Genomic DNA, 18,190 nt, shown 5'->3' on the forward strand with positions numbered 1-18,190 from the left:
AGCAGCCCTGGTGGTGGATTTGGTTATTGTCTTTTGTTTTGTATGAATTTTCCAGAACCGATGTCCTCCTCAGGGAAGCTTTAAGAGAGAAGCAGCTAAAGAGCGTCAATCTCTGCTCTCCACCTTCTTGTACATCACCCTTGCTGTCTCTTTTGCCATAAAATCTGGCAAACATCTGGGAAAGGTTTCAAGCACAGTTGCAGAACGGTAGAGGAGGAAGAAGCCTTAAATACTAAAGCTTAAACAATACCGGGGCGCAGAGCAGATGTGGGGGCAGGATCGCCCCGGACCGGCGGCCCCCCCACGGGGCAGCGTCACCCCGGCTCCCCCGGCCCCCCATCATTCCCGCCGGGATAACCCCCCGCACCTCCCCCCCATCATTCCCGCCGGGATAACCCCCCGCACCTCCCCCCCATCATTCCCGCCGGGATAACCCCCCGCACCTCCCCCCCATCATTCCCGCCGGGATAACCCTCCGCACCTCGCACCTCGCTCCCGCCGCAGCCCCGGGCCTGGCTCGGCCCCGACCGGCCCCGCAGCCCCGCGGGGTCCCCGCGCCCCGCACGGTCCCGCAGCGCTTCTGCTGCACCGGGGCAGAGCCTCGAGCCCCGCACCGCCTGTCCCCCCGGAGCCCCGGCCACGCTTCGCTCGGGGGGGCTTCAGAACTAACGAGGGGACCGATGGGCCCGGGCTGGGACGTGCCCGCTCGGTCATCCCGCTGCAAACAGGAGGATTTCAGGACGGGCCACGCCGGCAATCCCACCTGCCTCCCACCGTTCCCTTTCGGATCTGTGTTTGCTGCAGGGAGCTGTGGTGACACGGAGCTGGAGGGGACAGGGGCTGCCAGCCCTGCAGCCCAGGAGTGGGGTGGGGTGTTCACAGGGGTCCCGGCCCTTCCCGGGCTGCACCGGGGCCGGCGGGGAGTGCTCGGGCACCGCAGCATCGCTCCACACACACTCTGAAGGGGTCCCGGGGGCAAACACCATCCACGGCGGCAAAGCCACGGCCATCCGGGGCCTGCTCGGGGTACGTGTGTTGGGCATGACCACCCACTGCCTCGAGAGCGCCGGGTCAGACCCCCCGGAGAGCCCAGAGCTGCCTCCACAGCCAGTGCATGCTCCTCCTGCACCTCATCCCCCGTACCCACAGTCCCACACCAGCACTCTGTACTGGTTCCCTCAAGGTCTCGGAGCAGCTGGCAAAGCCCAAGGCTGTAAATCACCACCTCATATCTCACTGGCGAAGCTGCCACGCCCAGCTGAGGGAGGGAACTCAGTGAATGCAAGTGAAGAGAGCACAGAAGAGAGAATAGAGCTGTTTATGCTCAGCAATTGGAGGGTGCAAAGACAATCATCAGTGCTTCCTCTTCAGCACTGAGACACCAAAGTCTGCTGAAGTCCAGACATTGCCACCCCACATGGCTTTGCTCACAAGCCAGAGGCTTCTGCCACCATAACAAGACTTTCTGGGTCACCAGCTGTACCGTCCTTCCAGAAAAGAATTGTGTGCCAACCTGAGGAATGTTGGCAGCAGCCTCCAAGAACACATCTCTCACCTGTGGGCAGGTCATGTCCACAGGAAGGCCTGGTCTTCATCTGATTTGTGAGGCTATCCCAGCAGTCCCAGCAGAGGGGAGACAGATTCCTCAATGCAGGCAGTCCAGCACAACAAGGTTCTCATGATTATTGTACCCCCCTCTTGTCTAGAAAATTGCAAGTCAGTATCGCAGAGCTTTTAGTAAACACTAGTGATTTTGTCCTGGTTTCTAATGCCAAAATCACTGATTCACGTGCAGTGGGATCTTGTGCTCTCCTCCTTTTCTCTTGCTCTTGGCCATCACGGCACTCACTGGGGACTGAGAAGTCCTAAGAACACGCAGAAAACCAAAAGCCAAATGCCACTGGCAGCAGAGGCAGCACTGCTGGTTTTCACACACTCATCATACTTCGTAAAATCAACTTCCCTGATGGCACACAGGTGATCCACACGACATTCCTGCTCGCACGGTGCCAGGTCATATCTGGCAGAGTTGAACTCGTAGTAACTCTGCAGGTAGTGAGGGTCCCCCGAGATCCTCTCCAGCACCGTCTGCATGGAGCGCGCGGAGCCATCAGGGACCTGGAAGGCTTTTGTCAGGATGTACTCTGCCTCCCACGCTGGGAACTCTGCCTCCCCTGGCAAGGCCATCGTGTTGGCACGAGTGAGGTTCAAGTAGTAAGTCACCATATCCTGAGGGAGAGAAAAACAGAAGTGGGGACACATCAGGACAGGATTGGCCCGGAGTGAGATGCTGGGCTGGGCTGGGATCACAACCACAGCAGCACATCCCCTGCCCCCAGGGCACAGCTGCCCCTGGCAGGGCTTCCTACCAATACAGGCACCTGGAGACACACCTCAGGTGAGAGCCTCCAGAACCCACCCCAAATGCAGCCTGTTTCCTAAAGGTTGAAGGGGTGGCTTTGCTCTGCTTGATTTTTACATCCAAACATCAGAAACTTTGAGCCTGGCCTTCTTCAAACATCAGTTAGTTACTATCAGTACTGTCCACTGGCAGAAGCAAGGGCTGGAGGAGTGTTACTTCCCAAATAAAGTTAATTTCTCAACTGTGAACAAACTGAAGAATCAAGTTTTTCACAACCTCTGTTCTCAGTCTCTTGCCCTTTTTCTCTCTGCTTCACTGGCTCCCCAGCCTTGCACAGCATATTTTAGCATTCACTTCACAAGCTATAAACATGTAAACAGAGCAACTACAGAGCTCCATCCACTGCAATAGGAGGTACAAGCAATCATCCTCTACCTCCTGGCAAGCAAGAGATGGGAAACAGCAGCTGCCCCTACAATTCACCTCAATTCAGATCAAATCCATCACTTTAGCAAACAGAGGTACACAAATAATTTTCCAGATGGTTTACAGTTTTTGGAGGGGATCTGACAGGTCTGTTAGTACTCAAAGAGGAGTTCTGTGATCCACATTATCTGGGGAGCAAAGCAAGTGTCAAAGGAATCTCTCTTAAGGACATGAACAACCGGCAAAACCTGTCTGCCCCAGATCTGAGGAACTCATCCCAGCAGGATGCACTGGCTGTGGGGGCCTGGGCCTCAACTCACTGACACTCTGACTAAATATCTGTGCCAGACACGAGGCTCAAATATCCTGAGTCAGGGTCCTCTCCCACACAGCTGCTCAGCTCCTGTGGTCCTGCCTGTTCTGACCACAGGGAGAAACAGAAGTTCTCTTCCAGAGCTGCAGTGTGCAGCACAGGGGATCCCCTACCAACACCTGAAAGGTGTCCAGATCGTAGTCGATCACCCGAATCCCAGGGTTGTTGGCTCCATTATTCACTCCAGGTAATGTTGTTTTCCAGGGAGTCACTCCAGGGGCCAGGAACATGACATTGATTGGAGAACCTTCACAGAAAGGCAAAGCAACCTGTAACTGGAGACCTTGGCTTGCCCCACACCCTGTCCCCATCGCAGTGAGCACCTGGAGCTGATGGCACTGCCCAAGAGCATCTCTGTCACCAGCTCCTGGTGCACACAAAGATCAGCACATGGAGCAGCATCGGGGTCTGAACATGGGGCTCCTGCAGCCTGGAACAGGCTTCCCACTGCAGGCAAGGGCTCCTGCAGTGAGGGTGGCTGGGGAACCACCCCCTGTGCCCAGAGCACTCTGCACCACTCCAACACAGAGAGCTAGCACTGCTCCCTCACGCCCCAGCCATGCCTAAACCCCTGCACAGGCAACAGGCAAGAAGCTGCCAGTCATTGCGGGGAAACAACATTTGAGGATGAACAGGAAGGAGGTCAGGAGCTACAGGCTGGGGGTGGAGATGAGAACCACTGATGCCTCTTGTTGCCCAGAGCATTTCACAAGCCTTTGCTGGCTTCTCAGCTGCCTTCAGCCAACAGCCACTGACACCTCCCATGGACAGTGATTCTGGGAGCTGGCAGAGCTGTCCCACGGGTGCTTGGGTGAGCAGAATGGGTACCTGTGTCGCTGTAAAACATGCGGAAGCTGTCGGTGTGATGGTGCCCAAAGAACTGGGCAGCAATCACCCTGTGGTGCCTCTGCACAATGCCCAGGTACCGCTCGTTAAAGCCCCTCCGGAACCAGGCCTTGCCTCGTTTCTTCTCAAAGAAGCCGGGAGGGACGTGCCCCACAAGGTAGACCTGCAGAAGAGCTGCCCTGAGCACAGAGCCCATGCTGCCCACAGAGCCCTGTGGCTGTGACTGCCCCAGGGGAGAGCAGGGCTGGGAGGAGCTCTCTACAGCCATTGTTCATCCATTCCTTTGTTAATACCATTTCATCTGCTCTGGAGGCGTTGGTCAGTGTTTCTTCCAGCCACTGGAACTGCCCCCCAGGATCCTCCTCAGCAGCTGTCTCGTCATTCTGATCATAGTACAGGTTGGTATTGAGGACAACCATCCTCCCTCTCGTCCCTGGGCTGGGCAGCTTCTCACTGTAGAAAGCTCCTGAAAAACACGACAGGGAAAGAGCTGGAGGTCTGGTCACACTGGTGGCTGTGATCCCAGATCCCTTTGTTTCCACCTCTCTCTGCTCTCCTTAGCAATAGCCACAGCAGGGTCACTGCCTGGACCAGGCACCAGCAGTGCTCTGCCCACTCCAGGATGGGTGTTTGGGGTGACTCTTCCCTGTGTGCCTCTTGTCATGCTTGTGCCTGTCCCACTGAAGGGAGACCTGCACGGGGACAGTGGGCAACACCAGGAGTGGGCAGCTATGAGGAGGCACAGCACTGCCTGCCCCAGCTGGTACCTTTAAAGATCTTTTTCCTCCTTGTGCAGCTCACCACTCTGCATTCTTTCCAGTAACTTGACAATGACAGGAGAGACTAAAGTATAAAAAAAATTATCTTCTTGCAAGCAGAACTCCATGCCAGAAATCAGCACTAAATTGGACCCTTCCTCTGCCAGTCCTCTATGAATACTGATGCTCTGAGCTCTAAGGCAAGGAAAACTGGTCATGGTATTCTCCTACCCTTCCCCATCTCCCCAGAGTGCTGCCAACACAAGCCAGTGGTGCCAGACCTGCTCTGAAGAGAGGGAGGGAGGCATCACTCAACCAGGGCCGCCACAGTTCCGCTGTTTGGTTGTAGATCCTGTGCTCCTTCCCGGGAAACTGATTCTTGGGGTGGAAGTCATGATTGCCCATCGCCGCATAGACTTGGGTACCTAGAGAGAGAGCAAAGGAGGTGCAGAGGAGTCAGAGCTGCAGAGCTCCCCAGAGCTCCCCGGGGCACTCAAGGCCAAGGCTTTGCCAGGGCCAGTCCCCCACCCCCTGCCCTGGGGCCACACTGACCAGGGGCACTGCTCAGCTCTGACCCCCCTCGGGATAAGCCCCCCCAGCCGAGTCCCTGAGCTGGCACAGCAGTGCCTTCTCTCTTGCTGCCAGGGGTTATGTCTGAGGGAATCTTGCAGTTTCTTCTGCTTTAATGGCTAATAACAGAAACCTTTATTTTCCTCTCTCCTGAGTGAGCTAACCTGGAACATGAAAGTGCATCAATGCATGAGGCACATCAGAATTGAGGCCACTGGGAAGAGGACAAACAAGTCCCAGTGACCACAGCCCTTCTGTGCCTTTCTCTGTCCGAATTCTGTCATTTCTCCACCCTGGTAAGCCCTTCCCACGAGTCTCTGTGCTCCTCTCCCCTTCTCATCCCCTCAAATCCTACCTGGAAATGTCTCTTTTATCAGAGAAGTCAGGTTTGCTATTATGTGCAGAACCTTTTCTTCTCCGAGCTGCTCATTGGGGACATGGGGAGTGTCATCTCTGAAAAAAAAAAGCAGCAGCACAGTCACTGTCTGGGACTAACAGGACCTGCACTCACAGCGATGAGCAAGGCACAGAAACTTGCTGACTTCTCTCTATGCCTCCTAGAAGGGACAGTTGAAGCTTTTGGGGGCAGAATTCATGTTGACTGGTCAGGGTACTGAGGGAGTTTCAAGGAATTGCACCGAGAGAAAACAAGCTCCACTCCAAACCTGCCAGAGCTCAAGGAGCCTTTGGACACCACTCTCAGGCACATGGTGGGATTGTTGGAGTGTCCTGTGCAGGGCCAGGAGTGGGACTTTGATGATCCTTGTGGGTCCTCTCCAGCTCAGGATACTCTGTGATTCACTTTACCTTAAAACCCCTGAACACAAGGGTGTAAAGGGGATGCTCCCTCTGCCTCAGGGCACGTCACAGGCACTAAAGCTGCCTGGAAATATTGCCAGGATCAGCACTTCGCAATCTGAGGGCACCATCTGATCAGCAATAGTGAAGCAGAGCTGTTTGCACAGCTGTGATCACCATAAAGCAAGGGAATACGTCCAGTAAGGCAGCAATCCGGTGCTGCTCCGAAGTGCCCCAGACACACATGTCTGTGTTTGCACTGACACACTCATGGCATTTATAGTTAATGCTGGGCTGGCCACCAGCCCACTGAAGAGGGAGATCAACATTCAAAATCATGTGAGAGAACTGGGAGAAATTGTTTGAGGAAAAAGAATGCTCAACATAAGGTCACAAGGAGCAATAACTACATCTAAGCAGCAACATGCATCTCCGGGGACAGAAAATGAAAACATTTCATGTTTTCGGGAGGCAACAGCCTCCTGGAACTGGAGAGTGCAGCAGATTGCAGGTTAAGGTTGCACTGTGAGAAGAAAGGCCATACACACTTACAATCACCATGAAAATACAGCTTTTACTGTACGTGCTGCTGGGGCAGTAAGTAAGTGCACTTGAGGGACCAGAAACCCACTCCTGGAGACCACAACAGGAGAGAACCCCTACTCCTAAAGCAAAACAGCCCCTTTTTGAGACAGGTCTCCCAGGTGCCTCATCTGCAGCCAGAAGAAATGCCACAAGCCTGGTTTGCAGCGCTCTCCTCCCACTGCTCTGACCGGCAGGACCTGGTGTAACACACACCCCACAGCCCCTTCCCTGGGCGTTCCAGGCACTCAGAGTCACTGTGAAGTCAGACAGGGCCGGGCAGGATGAACAAGCGAAGGACGGACCGTGAGTTGTGATCCTTCCATCACCTCACTGCCTTTCACTGCTAGGGTGTATCGGAGCGTTGAGAGCCCTCGCTGGGGTTGTGCTCTCCCCCACGCCCTCGTTCGTCATTACGAGGCACGTTCCCCCCTCCCCTCTCCAAAGTGGGGACCACGGAAAGAGCCCTGACCCCCCCCCGCGCTCCGCTGCCCTTCCCTGTCCCGCCCGGCCCGGCCGCTCCTCACCCGGTCCAGAGCACGAAGTCAGGCGCGGGCAGGATGTCCCGCATGGCCCGCGCGGCCGAGCGGAGCAGCGCCCAGGGCGCGTCGCACAGGTAACTGCCCCAGGGGCCCGCGGGCCCGGACCGGGCGCTGCCCGACGGGCACGGCCGCCCCGCTGCCGCCGCCGCCTCGTACCCGGGGTCCCAGTGCAGGTCCGTGAGGTGCCAGAACCGCCCGCGGCCGCCGCGAGCACCGGGCAGGGCCGCGGCCAGCGGGCACAGCAGTAACAGTGCCACGGACTGAGCCAGGGGCTGCATGGGGGCACCCTGGGCTGTGGGCTGTGCCCTGCGCTCTGCTGTGCTCTGCGCTCTGCTGTGCTCCGTGTTCTGCTGTGCTCTGTTCTCCTGTGCTCTGCTCCGTGTTCGGCTGTGCCCTGTGCTCTGCTGTGCTCTGTTCTCCTGTGTTCTCCTGTGCTCTGCTGTGCTTTCCTGTGCTCTGTCCCTCCCCCGCCCGTGCCCCACCTGTCACCTGGGCCCTGGGCCCGCCCCTTCGGCCCCGCCCCCTCCCCGCGGCGGGGCCGGGCAGCGCCTGCTCTCAAAATGGCGCCGGCGGCTTCGCCACGGCCTCTCTCCAATAGGACGGCGCTGGAAGACGGAGGGTCGCGATTGGTCGCCGGCCGGCAGAGCGGCGCTCCCGGATTGGGCAGGCGCGGGCGGCGCGCGGAGGGTCGGCGCGCGCGGGCCGGTGGCGGCCGATCCGTGCGGAGCCATGTGGAGCGGGCACGGTGGGGACGGGACGGGGACACGGGACACGGGACACGGGGCAGGGGCGCGGGGCAGCGCCCGGGGGCCGCTGGGACGGAGCGCTCGAGGCCGTGATGGCGGCAGCAGTGGGGACGGGGACCACGCCGCCGCCTCACGGTCTCTGCCTTCCCCCCTCAGGGAACTTCGACGGCGGGTACGGCACCGTGGGCGGCGCGGGGCCCCCGGGCGGCTATCTGCAGTCCCCAGGGGGGTTCGGGTCGCCCGCCGGCGCCCAGGCGGAGAAGAAGCAGGTAGGCCGGGCGGGGGGCGGCCGGGGCCGGGGCCGGTCCTGCCGGGACCGAGCCGGCCCTGACGCTCCGCCGCCCCTCGCAGCGGAGCCGCTCGCAGAACATCGTGCCCTGCACGGTGTCGCAGCTGCTGGCGGCGGAGCAGGTCGACGAGACATTCCGGATCTGCGACGTGGAGATCTCGCAGGTGGGCGGCCGCGGGCGGGGCGGCCCCGAGTCCCGCGGGCGGCCCGGGCAACCTCCCCCCCTCCCCGCAGGTCACCGTCGTGGGCATCGTCCGGCACGCGGAGAAGGCGCCCACCAACATCCTCTACAAAGTGGATGACATGACAGCAGCGCCGATGGACGTCAGGCAATGGGTTGACACCGATGTAAGCATTGGATTTGCTCTGAACACGCTTCTTTGACAGCCTTTGAGAGCAGTGGGGAGAGAAAACTTATAGAATAGTACAGTGTCTCAACTGGAAGGGACCTGTAAGGACCAGCTCCCTGCATCTCACAGAGGTTTTTTATCAAAAAGATGTAGCTTTTCTGAGAAGTGTTTTAGGAATAATATGTCCCTGAAATCCAAGGGAGATGCTGCTGTAACAGAGGTTACTCACTGTCCCCTCAGCTGTTTTTTACAGCTGAGCTCAGTTGAACAGCTTTGGGAGGGTAATCAGGCAGATATTCAATTGGCTTTCTGCAAGTTTATCCTGAGTTCAGAAATGGCTCTGGCCTGCCCCATTCCCCAGCCATGTTATGGAATTGAACACTTGCTTTTTTAGTATTCAAGAGTCTTTTCCTCTTGTTGCTCTGAGAATCTCTCATAAGCGGACAGAAACAGCAGAGCAGACAAGTGGCTCTGACTGCTCTCCAGTGCGTAAATGCTTTTATTTTTCATTTACAATTATGTTTATCTAACTGCTCTTACTGGACATAGGAATACACGTTGTTTGTGCTTGCTTGAGATGAGCCTCCTTTGCTGAGTCATTTATTGTGATAATTGAGAAATGGAAATGTGAATCAGCAAACCTCTCTCCTTTTCCTCTCTGTTAGGAGGCAGGAGGTGAGAATGTTGTGGTACCTCCAGGAACTTACGTCAAAGTAGCTGGTCACCTCCGTTCGTTCCAGGTAAGACCATGTCAGCTGTGTCTGAGTCCAGGCCAAGAAGGATTGGAGATCTGGCTCAGTGTTAGTGGGCTGCTTTAGAATATCCACTTAATCATGGTCTCTTGCTTATCCTTTCCTCTGGACAAATCCTTCAGTGTCTCTGCCAGGGCTGTATTTAATAACACTCTTAATTGTTCCTGAATGCAGAGGACCATTTAAAATGAGGACTCACTTAAAATGCCCCTCATCATCAATGTGTTGTTTTCAGCAGAGCAGAAGGCCATCAGGTTCTGGGACATTTGTACTGTTGAGCTTAGACCAGGTTCTGGTTCATGAGGACACTTCTTGTAGCACATTATGTGATCTGGTTGCCTCATAACTAAATATTCAAGTCATGGTGCACGCATTAAAGGAAAGTCCAGCTAGTTAGAAGGAGAAGTGACTCTATCTCCATTGCTTTACAAAATCACATCTGAAAACATGTTGTAGTTTAGCTCTGGAGGGCACCTGAGCCCCTCCTCCTCCCCCTGCTGCTGCTCACTCACTCCTGGTGGGATGGGGGAGAATCAGAAGGGTCAAAGTGAGATAACTAGTGAGTTCAGATAGGGGCAGTTTAATAAGTAAAGCAAACCAAGGAATTCATTCTGCACTTCCCATGGGCAGGCAGGTGTGCAGCATCTCCAGGAGAGCTGGCTCTTCACATGGAACAGTGCCTGGGGAGCATGACACTGTATGGTCTGGAATATCCCTTGGGCAGTCCCAGCTGTGTCACCTCCCAGCTCCTTGTGCCCCCCCAGCCTAACACCAGTGGGGCAGTGTGAGAAGCAGGGGAGCCCTTGGCTCTGTGCAAATGTTGCTCAGCAACGACTAAAACATCCCTGTGTTACCAGTACTGTTTCCAGCACAAGTCCAAAACCAGTCCATGCTACTCTATCCCAGCCAAAAGCAGCAAAAGATGAAGGTCAGAACATTGTGGACTAGCTGCATGCAGAGGAGCTCTCATTCCACCACTGTCCCATTCCTGGAGGGAATGACTGGGTTGGTTGTTTTGCATCTTCCTGTTGCTGTGATGTAAATTGTTTTCTTTGTTTTGTGGTGTTTTTTTTTTTTTCCTCTGAAAGAATAAGAAGAGCTTGGTGGCATTTAAGATCATGCCTCTGGAAAATATGAATGAGTTCACCACACACATTCTAGAGATTGTCAATGCACATATAATCCTCAGAAAAAATCTTATGGTATGTACAAAGATCCCAATTCCATTGTGGCCCTTCCTGGGTGATGGTGATTTCCCAAAGAGGGACCTGTGGCTTTGCTTGGGAAATTGTGGGTCTGGAAAGCTTAAAGCTGGGTTACAGGGAGGGTGTAACAGAAGTCCTGGCTTCCTTGGAGAGAGATTGTGTTGCAGTCCAGTTCCATGAGAAGCTATTTTAAATTACTGTCTCAGAATCTTTACCACCGTGGGTTTGGCAGGCAGGTGACCACAGCACTTCTCTCATGATTCCAGTCAGCGTCGAGTGCGCCGCCGTCGTTCCCCTCTGCTGGGATCAGTGACATGGGGGGCTATGGAGGAGGTGGCAGCCTGCCAGTGAATGGGCTCACGGCACACCAGAGCCAGGTGGGTGCCAGCAGCTTTTCTGGGAGCACAGCAGTGGCAGTGGAGGCTGCCAGGGGGTGATGTGTGATGTGGGGCAGGGAAATGCAAGTTCCATCGCTTTTTGAAGACAATGGATCTGTTCAGCCTTGCTGACAGAGAATCTGAGCTCTGTGCTAATGGTGGTTCTTGCTTCTCCAGGTACTGAACTTGATAAAAAGCTGCCCTGTCCCAGAAGGTATGAGCCTGCAAGAGCTGAAACTTCAGCTCCGCAGTATGAGCATGTCAACGATCAAGTAAGTGTGTAGAAATGAAGGGTGTTCTGGAAATCCAGGCAGTCCTTTCAGAGGCAGAGAGGACAGTGGACAAGCCCAGGCACTCACCTGTGAATCAGTGTGAGTAATCCAGGTGGCCCCAGCAGCACGGAGCAGTGAGCCAGAGCTTTTGAAGGCTTCACAGCCCCGAATGAGCCATTGCCAGTTGAAGGTGTGACAAATGCTTTGCTCCCCTGTTTTCAAAACAATCCGTTCATCAGTTCAGTGGCAACAGATACCTGGGTGTACTGCAGTGCTTTGGCGGTATTTCTCCTGTTCAAGGACTACCTTGCTCTCTGCACACTGAACACTTAGGAATAGTCTGTTCTGTTCTCCTTTGCTATCACTTATAACTTTTCCTTGAGGCCTAGAAACATAGTCATTAACATCCATGACCTGCTTTTACCTGGGAAGTACAGAGAGTGGTGGCCTTCTCCCCTGTGACAGACTGAGTCTGAGCTGTGGGGGGAGCACCTTGTCACAGCTTTGGAGAAACTCTGTGCCTCACTTACACTGCTCACAGGACAGAGCCATCAAGAGCTTCCCTTGGCAGCCAGGAGGGAACTGTGAGGATGGGATCCGTAAATGGGAAATCCCTGGCAGAAGGGTGGTGACATTTGCTAATTAATTGCTAACTGGTTATCAATCATGGGGTTTTCTTCAAGGCAAGTCGTGGAATTCCTCAGCAGCGAGGGACACATCTACTCCACGGTGGATGATGATCACTATAAGTCAACAGATGCTGAGTGAAGTTCCCTCCAGCTACTTTTAGCTCCAAAAAATGCTTGTCTATGTTTCAAGATACCCTGCCAAGCTCAGTGACGTGGAGGGTGATCTTTGCTCTTTGTAGAAGGTCCCAGTTACTCTGTGAATGCCTCCTCATGGAATTCCAGGACAAGCAGAACGTACAGGATTCTGTTAACTGGACTTGATTCTATGCTGTGACCATGTGACTGAAAGCCTAAGTAGACACGGGAAAAGTGAACTTCTCAAAGCTTCAGAACCTTCATTTTGTTTTGGCTCCTTAAAAGATGCCTGTTAGAAAGAGGAGCCTCTTTCTAATCTTTGTTTCTAGAGCTGTTTCACCTAACTCAGCTTCCCTTCTATTCGTTCACAAAGTGGGTAGCCATTCCACTATTGTACAGCAATCATGAAAAGATTTTTTTATTTTTTAGTTTGTGCATTTAAATCTATATTTGTACTAGAGGCGATCTTGTTTCTAGAGCTTTTGAACATTTCTAATAAAACTGTAACTTGGGGAGCCTTGCCTGCATGTGTGACTCAAGAGGCTTTTCTGCCCTGAAGAAGGAAACCATCTGCTTGACAAAACCTGGGAGTAAAAGCACACCTCATACTTAACTATCCTTATTTTTTCTTTAGCTTTTTGCTTTGAAAGGTCAAAACTGAAATGAGTGTCTAGACAGTAAGAAATTAAATAATTGTACTACAGCAGAAACCAGTATGTTGTATCAGTGTTACAGATAAGGGCCCAAATAATTTCTGCCACCAAAACAGGCTCCCCAGGGCAGTGGGCACAGCACCAAGGCTGCCAGCACTCAAGGAGTGTTTGGACAATGCTCTCAGGGCCAGGGTGGGATTGTTGGGGTGTCCTGTGCAGTGCCAAGAGTTGGACTTGATGATCCTTGGGAGTCTCTTTCACCTCAGGACTTGCTGTTCTATGATTTTAGCTGAAGCTCAAATGAATTACACCAAGTGCGATTAGATTTTATTCTTTAAACCATTTTTAAAGTGTAACAGAAAAACACTGTTAGGATATAGGTTGATACTCTAGATGGATCGGGGTGGAGATAAGAGATTTGTGTTTCCTGTTTTTCTGCAAACTCTGCCTTGTTCAGGGAGGCTGCAAGCGACTGCAACACCATATTGTCCCTCAGTCATGGTGAGCTTCCTGTCATAGGAAATTCAAACAGACCTGCCTTCTGGCAATTGTTTTGTACTTGTAATGAGAGCACTTCAAGAGTTCATAATGTTTAGGAGCATTTCAGGTGTGTAATGTAGCTGTTCCCACAGAAGGAACCACACAGCTTTCCGCTTTGTGAAGGTGTTGCTGAAAAGCAGGACCCAGATCTTTCAAGCTGAACCGCTGAGACACTGAACTGCACTTACAGGTGAGAGCTGCTGTTCTGTGCTGTGCTGCACACAGATTGCTGCCCTGTCCTTTGATTGCTGCCTGCCAAGTGCCCAGGGACTGCTGGAATAGCTGCACATGCAGCCAGGGCTGGGGCAGAGGGCTCAGGGGCTGGTAGGATCTCTGTGCTATGGGAGCTGCAGGTCATGGGGTTTCTGTTGCCTGGAGCTGGTGAATTGACTTTGTTTTGCAAAAGCGGTTGTTCCCTGTGGACACATCCGTGGAGCTGCCTGGGGGACCTGGGGTCTCTGCTCCTGAGGTTACTGCTGGGGCAAATCTGTGTCCTGCTCGGGTTCTGTGGCCCAGCTGTAGCCTGTGGTGCTAAACCGTGTAGTAGGTGTGTTACTGGTTAACATCTCACTATGGAGTCCATCAGATCTGGAAGCCAAAAGTACTGTAATTTTCTTTTTGTAGGAAGTGTGCAGGTTAGGAATTCCTGACCATTTTTAGAAGTGAAGGTGTACGGAAGTGCTTGCAGTAAAGAGAGCAGTTGTGCAATTGGATAAAACAGCGCTGTGCTGCCCGCGCTGAGGGCGGGTGAAGGCAGGGACCCCCCAGCTCTGCGTGATGCTGTTCTGGCTGGACCGGAGCTCCAGCCCGTCCTGCCGCGGCTGCCCCACAGGTCATCCCCCGTGTCCCGGCCCCCCCGGGGGAGGGGCCGTGGAGCGGCAGGGCTGGGGAGCACAGCCGGACACAGCGGAGGGCCGTGCTCCGAACCCCCGGCACCCCCACCCCACTCAGCCCCGGCGGGCCTGGGCTGCGTGTCACGGCGGCCCCGCGGGGAGCCGGGGTTCCGGGGGGAACACGCGAGTGCGGGGCTGGGGGCGGCTTGGCCTCGGTGTAGCAGAACCGCAGCCAGGAGATGCCGCTTCCCTGGAGGGGCCGAGGAGGCTCTGCCGGGCCGGGCCGGGGCTTCGGCGGGAGCGGGGCCGTGAGGGGCGGGACAGAGGGCGGGGCAGGACAGAGAGAGGGGGCGGGGCCACGAGGGGCGGGACAGAGGGCGGGGCGGGACAGAGAGAGGGGGCGGGGCCATGAGGGGCGGGACAGAGAGAGGGGGCGGGGCCACGAGGGGCGGGACAGAGAGAGGGGGCGGGGCCGGCGGGGGCGGGGCCCGCGCGGGGTGCGGTGCGGTCCGTGCCGGGGCCGGTCCCGGTCCCGGTGCCGCTGCCGGGCGGGTCCCGCTGTCCATGTCCCCCCGGGCCGCCCCGCCGCGGTTCGGGCCGCTGCAGTTGGCGCTGGCGGCGGCGGGGACGGCGGCGGCGGCGCTGGATCTGTTCATGGACGGGTGGGTGGCGGCGGAGTACGTGCGGCGCGGGCAGCTGGGCTGGGCCGCGCTGTCGCTGTCGCTGCTCGCCGCCGCCTCGGCCGCCGCCCAGGCCTGCAGCTGGCTCTGGCTGCGCTCCGACCCGCCCGCGCTGCGTCCCGCCGTGCCCGCCGCGCTGCTCGCCGCCTTGCACCTCCTGCAGCTCGGCTTCCTCTTCAGGTATGGCAGCCCCGCGCCGGCTTCCCGCGGCCTCGGGCATCCCTCGGGCACCCCCCCTGCCCACCCCCGGGCATCCTCCGGGCACCCCCCCTGCCCACCCCCGGGCACCCCCCCTGCCCACCCCCGGGCACCCCCCCTACCCACCCCCGGGCATCCCCCGGGCACCCCCCCTGCCCACCCCCGGGCACCCCCCCTGCCCACCCCCGGGCATCATCCCCGCTCCGCCCCAGCCTCCCCTCACCCCCCCCGGCTGCCCCTCACTCTGCTCCGGCAGGGGAGGACGAGGGTCCCGGCCCCCTGCAGCTGCCGGCCTGCCCGGGGTGGGGTGAGCGGTGCCCCGGGGGGGCCGAGGGGCTCCCGGGCAGAGCGGTTCGGCCCAGCCCCGCGGCGGAGCCGCCTCTGTCCCTCCAGCTGAAGCTCCCCCGGCTCAGCTCTTGTCTCCCGGTGCTGTCGCCGCCGCCGGGGCCCTCCGACCAAGCGGAGCGGGGCCCCGGATTCTCGTCTGGGCCTTGGCGCTCCCGGGAGTTGGGGGGGCGCGGCGGGGCCTGCCCTCCCGGGGGCAGGAAACGATCCTGGCAGGTCCTCTGAGGGCAGTTCCCTGTTTGACACTTCACGCGTGGCTGGGCATCGCGTGGCTCCTGTGGTGCCTGGTTTGGGGAGGGGGAAGGAGGGGTTTGGGTATAAATTGGAGGGGCTTGTTGTCCTGCCAGGGCAGCGTGAGGACCGAGGGGCTTGTGTGGCCCCTCACCACTGGCTGGGTCCCCACACAGGTGCCTCCATGCTCTGAAGGTGGGCTGGAAGGTGTGCTGGGCAAAAGCAGAGGAGGAGGAGGAGCAGAGACACATGGCCTTCCTCTCCCATGACATCAGCATGCTGCGGCTCTTCGAGACCTTCCTCGAGAACACCCCGCAGCTCACCCTGCTCCTCTACATTATCCTTCAGACAAACAAGGCTGAGATCTCCCAGGGTGAGGGGTCTGGGGCCAGGGTGGAGAGCTGTGGGGGTGCAGGCTTGGGGTCAGAGTGGGCTTGGATGGGACAGACCGGATGGGCTGTTTGGGGGCTGCAGGACCCCACAGGACACTTGCTTGAAGGGTCATTCTGCTCCCGTGTTACACAGGAGGCTGAACCCCTGTCCTGCACTCACATGCTGCAGTGGACCGTGCTGGGCTCAGGGTGGGAGGATTGGAGCTGTGACCACTGTGGTCATTTCCTTACGTGCCCCAGGAGAGGCTGAGGGTCAGGCTGGGGAGCAGGGAGATGCCAATGTGGGTGTAGGTGGAGCACAGGCCTGCCTGTGTGGGCTCTGCAGGGCTACTCAGTCCCAGCGCTTCTTCTCCACCTTCTGGGCAAGGCCAGCACCAACCTCCTCCTCGTGGAGGGCAGAAGGCTGAGGGAGAGAGGGGTGCTGAGGCTCTGACCCTGGCAGCAGCAGCTCAGTGAGCGGGGGGGGAAGCTCCTTGTAGCAGCACCGGGCAGGGGAAGGTTTGAGCCAGGCTGGGCCCTGTCTGGTCTCCCCTCAGCATCTCCAACTCTGTTTGCAGGCCTGGGGATTGGCACTGCGCTCCTGTGTGTGTCCTGGTCTCTGCTGGACTACCACCAGTCCCTGCGCTCCTTCTTGCAGGACAAGTACGAGCTGAGCCGGGGCTCCTCCATCATCTACTTCCTGTGGAACCTCTTCCTCATCTGTCCCCGCGTCCTGGCAGTTGCCCTCTTCGCCCTGCTCTGGCCCTATGGCGTGGCTGTCCACTTCCCAATCGTGTGGCTGGCCATGTTCCTCTGGGTCAGCCTGCAGGGCACAAACTTCATGGAATCACCTGGCCCTGAGCAGCTTTACCGGGCCATGGTGGCCGTGATCCTCTACTTCAGCTGGTTCAACGTGGCGCAGGGGAGGACGCTGCACCGCAGCATCATCTACCACAGCTTCATCCTGGTGGACAGTACACTGCTGGCCCTCTCCTGGCTCTGGGGCCAGGCCCCCTCTGAGGACCACTGGTATCTCCTCCCAGTGGTCTCTGCCGCCCTGCCCTGCTACCTGCTGGGACTGGGGCTGAGGGTCACCTACTACAAGTGGCTGCACCCCAACAGGCAGGTGCAGCAGGAGGGTGGCTATGACGAGGTGGATGCCGATGGAGGGAGTGATGAGCTGGAGTTTCGCTCGTTCTCTGAGCCGGACCTTGTGAACAGGCGGATGCAGTGCCTGGCCCAGATCCAGTTCTCTGTCTCCCAGCTGGCACGGCAGCGCTTCCTGAATGGGGCTGCTGCCCTCGAGTCTGCTGCCTGAGGGCAGCTCCTCCAAAGGGACATGCAGGGGAGGTCTATTTGTTAGTTGTGGTCCTGGTTCTGCTCTCCCAGGCTGTTGTTTTGGGCAGCTGGAGAGACCTGGCAGGAATGAGGGATGATATGGAAATGCCCAAGGAGTCCCATGGCACACAGCATGGCTCCCATGGCTGCACCCTCAAGGAAAGCCACGGTGTTTGTGGCAGGTCCAGCACATTGTGGCATGTGGCAGGTCCAGCATGGGTGCAGTGCTGTGTCAGCTTTCCTTGTTATTTATTATTAGCTTGTTCAGAAGAAAAACCCCAAGAGCACTGGTTTGTTCTCTCTGTGCCTCTCCTGTGCCTGCTGCTGCTGTTGCTGCGCAGGGATGTGGGAGCTCGTTTCCTCCATGGCTGTGGCTATCTGACCTTTGTTTCCAGACAGAGTTTTCTTCCTTTGTGTGTTAGTTTTGATATCAAGGTCAAAGCTCACCTGTTATCACCATGTTTGGGGAGAGATGGGAAGGAGGCCTGTGCTGACAGAGTGGCTGCAGGGTGGCTTGGTGCTTCTGGCTTATTATGGACACCTCGTGCTCCCTTGGCTGCCATTCCCACCACCACACCTTGGGCAGTGTTCCTAATGCCATAGCCAGGCTGCAGTTGGCCATGGGCAGTTCTCAGCCATAGGTGGCTGTGCATGTGGTCAGTGTGGGGCTGTGCTGCCACCTGGGCACAGACACCCACCCAGCTCCCAGGCAGGGCGGTCCCGAGATTCATGCCAAAACCCAAGCAGGCCCCAGAGCAGCCTCTGCCTCTTTTGCTGTGGCCCAGTTGGCAGCTGTGGCATGTCCTGGTTGCCCAAAGCATTGACTCCAGGCCCCTTCCCCTTGCCTCCATCACTCCCCCCCAGCAGGACCCAGCCTAGGAGGGGAACCCCATCCCAGGGAAGGCAGCAGGATACAGCTGGAGGAGCAGCTGAACTCTGTTTCACAGCTGCTCCTACAATCAGCCCGTGGCCAAGGCCAGCAGCTCTGC

At 57.0% G+C, this 18,190-nt stretch overlaps 3 protein-coding genes across 8 annotated transcripts; 2 read left to right on the plus strand and 1 right to left on the minus strand.

The window, feature by feature from the left end:
- Positions 1-1,299: 1,299 nt before the first annotated feature.
- On the minus strand, positions 1,300-7,740 carry SMPDL3B (sphingomyelin phosphodiesterase acid like 3B). 4 transcript variants are annotated; one of them, XM_064634917.1, is made up of 7 exons: positions 7,243-7,740; positions 5,691-5,788; positions 5,047-5,190; positions 4,301-4,473; positions 3,990-4,170; positions 3,275-3,408; positions 1,300-2,229 (listed from the first exon to the last, which is right to left on the minus strand). In XM_064634917.1, exons 1-7 carry the CDS (start codon positions 7,533-7,535, stop codon positions 1,846-1,848), a joined length of 1,407 nt encoding a protein of 468 aa, XP_064490987.1. In that variant the 5' UTR covers positions 7,536-7,740; the 3' UTR covers positions 1,300-1,845. The 4 variants fall into 4 exon arrangements, with proteins under 4 accessions (XP_064490987.1, XP_064490988.1, XP_064490991.1 ...); XM_064634918.1 differs by having other exon boundaries at positions 7,414-7,732; XM_064634921.1 differs by lacking the exon at positions 5,691-5,788 and having other exon boundaries at positions 7,243-7,351.
- Positions 7,741-7,898: 158 nt separating this feature from the next.
- Positions 7,899-12,527, plus strand: RPA2 (replication protein A2). Of its 2 annotated transcripts, XM_064634922.1 has the most exons (9): positions 7,899-8,002; positions 8,160-8,272; positions 8,355-8,456; positions 8,527-8,640; positions 9,308-9,382; positions 10,483-10,596; positions 10,866-10,976; positions 11,154-11,248; positions 11,932-12,527. In XM_064634922.1, exons 1-9 carry the CDS (start codon positions 7,987-7,989, stop codon positions 12,014-12,016), a joined length of 825 nt encoding a protein of 274 aa, XP_064490992.1. In that variant the 5' UTR covers positions 7,899-7,986; the 3' UTR covers positions 12,017-12,527. The 2 variants fall into 2 exon arrangements, with proteins under 2 accessions (XP_064490992.1, XP_064490993.1); XM_064634923.1 differs by lacking the exon at positions 7,899-8,002 and having other exon boundaries at positions 8,081-8,272.
- A 1,997-nt stretch (positions 12,528-14,524) lies between these two features.
- Positions 14,525-17,488, plus strand: XKR8 (XK related 8). 2 transcript variants are annotated; one of them, XM_064634926.1, is made up of 3 exons: positions 14,525-14,898; positions 15,688-15,865; positions 16,522-17,488. In XM_064634926.1, exons 1-3 carry the CDS (start codon positions 14,603-14,605, stop codon positions 17,179-17,181), a joined length of 1,134 nt encoding a protein of 377 aa, XP_064490996.1. In that variant the 5' UTR covers positions 14,525-14,602; the 3' UTR covers positions 17,182-17,488. The 2 variants fall into 2 exon arrangements, with proteins under 2 accessions (XP_064490996.1, XP_064490995.1); XM_064634925.1 differs by having other exon boundaries at positions 14,526-14,898; positions 15,669-15,865; positions 16,442-17,488.
- The last annotated feature ends 702 nt before the right edge of the window (positions 17,489-18,190 follow it).

This window comes from Pseudopipra pipra, chromosome 24, assembly GCF_036250125.1.
Source record: "Pseudopipra pipra isolate bDixPip1 chromosome 24, bDixPip1.hap1, whole genome shotgun sequence".
Lineage (NCBI taxonomy): Eukaryota > Metazoa > Chordata > Aves > Passeriformes > Pipridae > Pseudopipra > Pseudopipra pipra.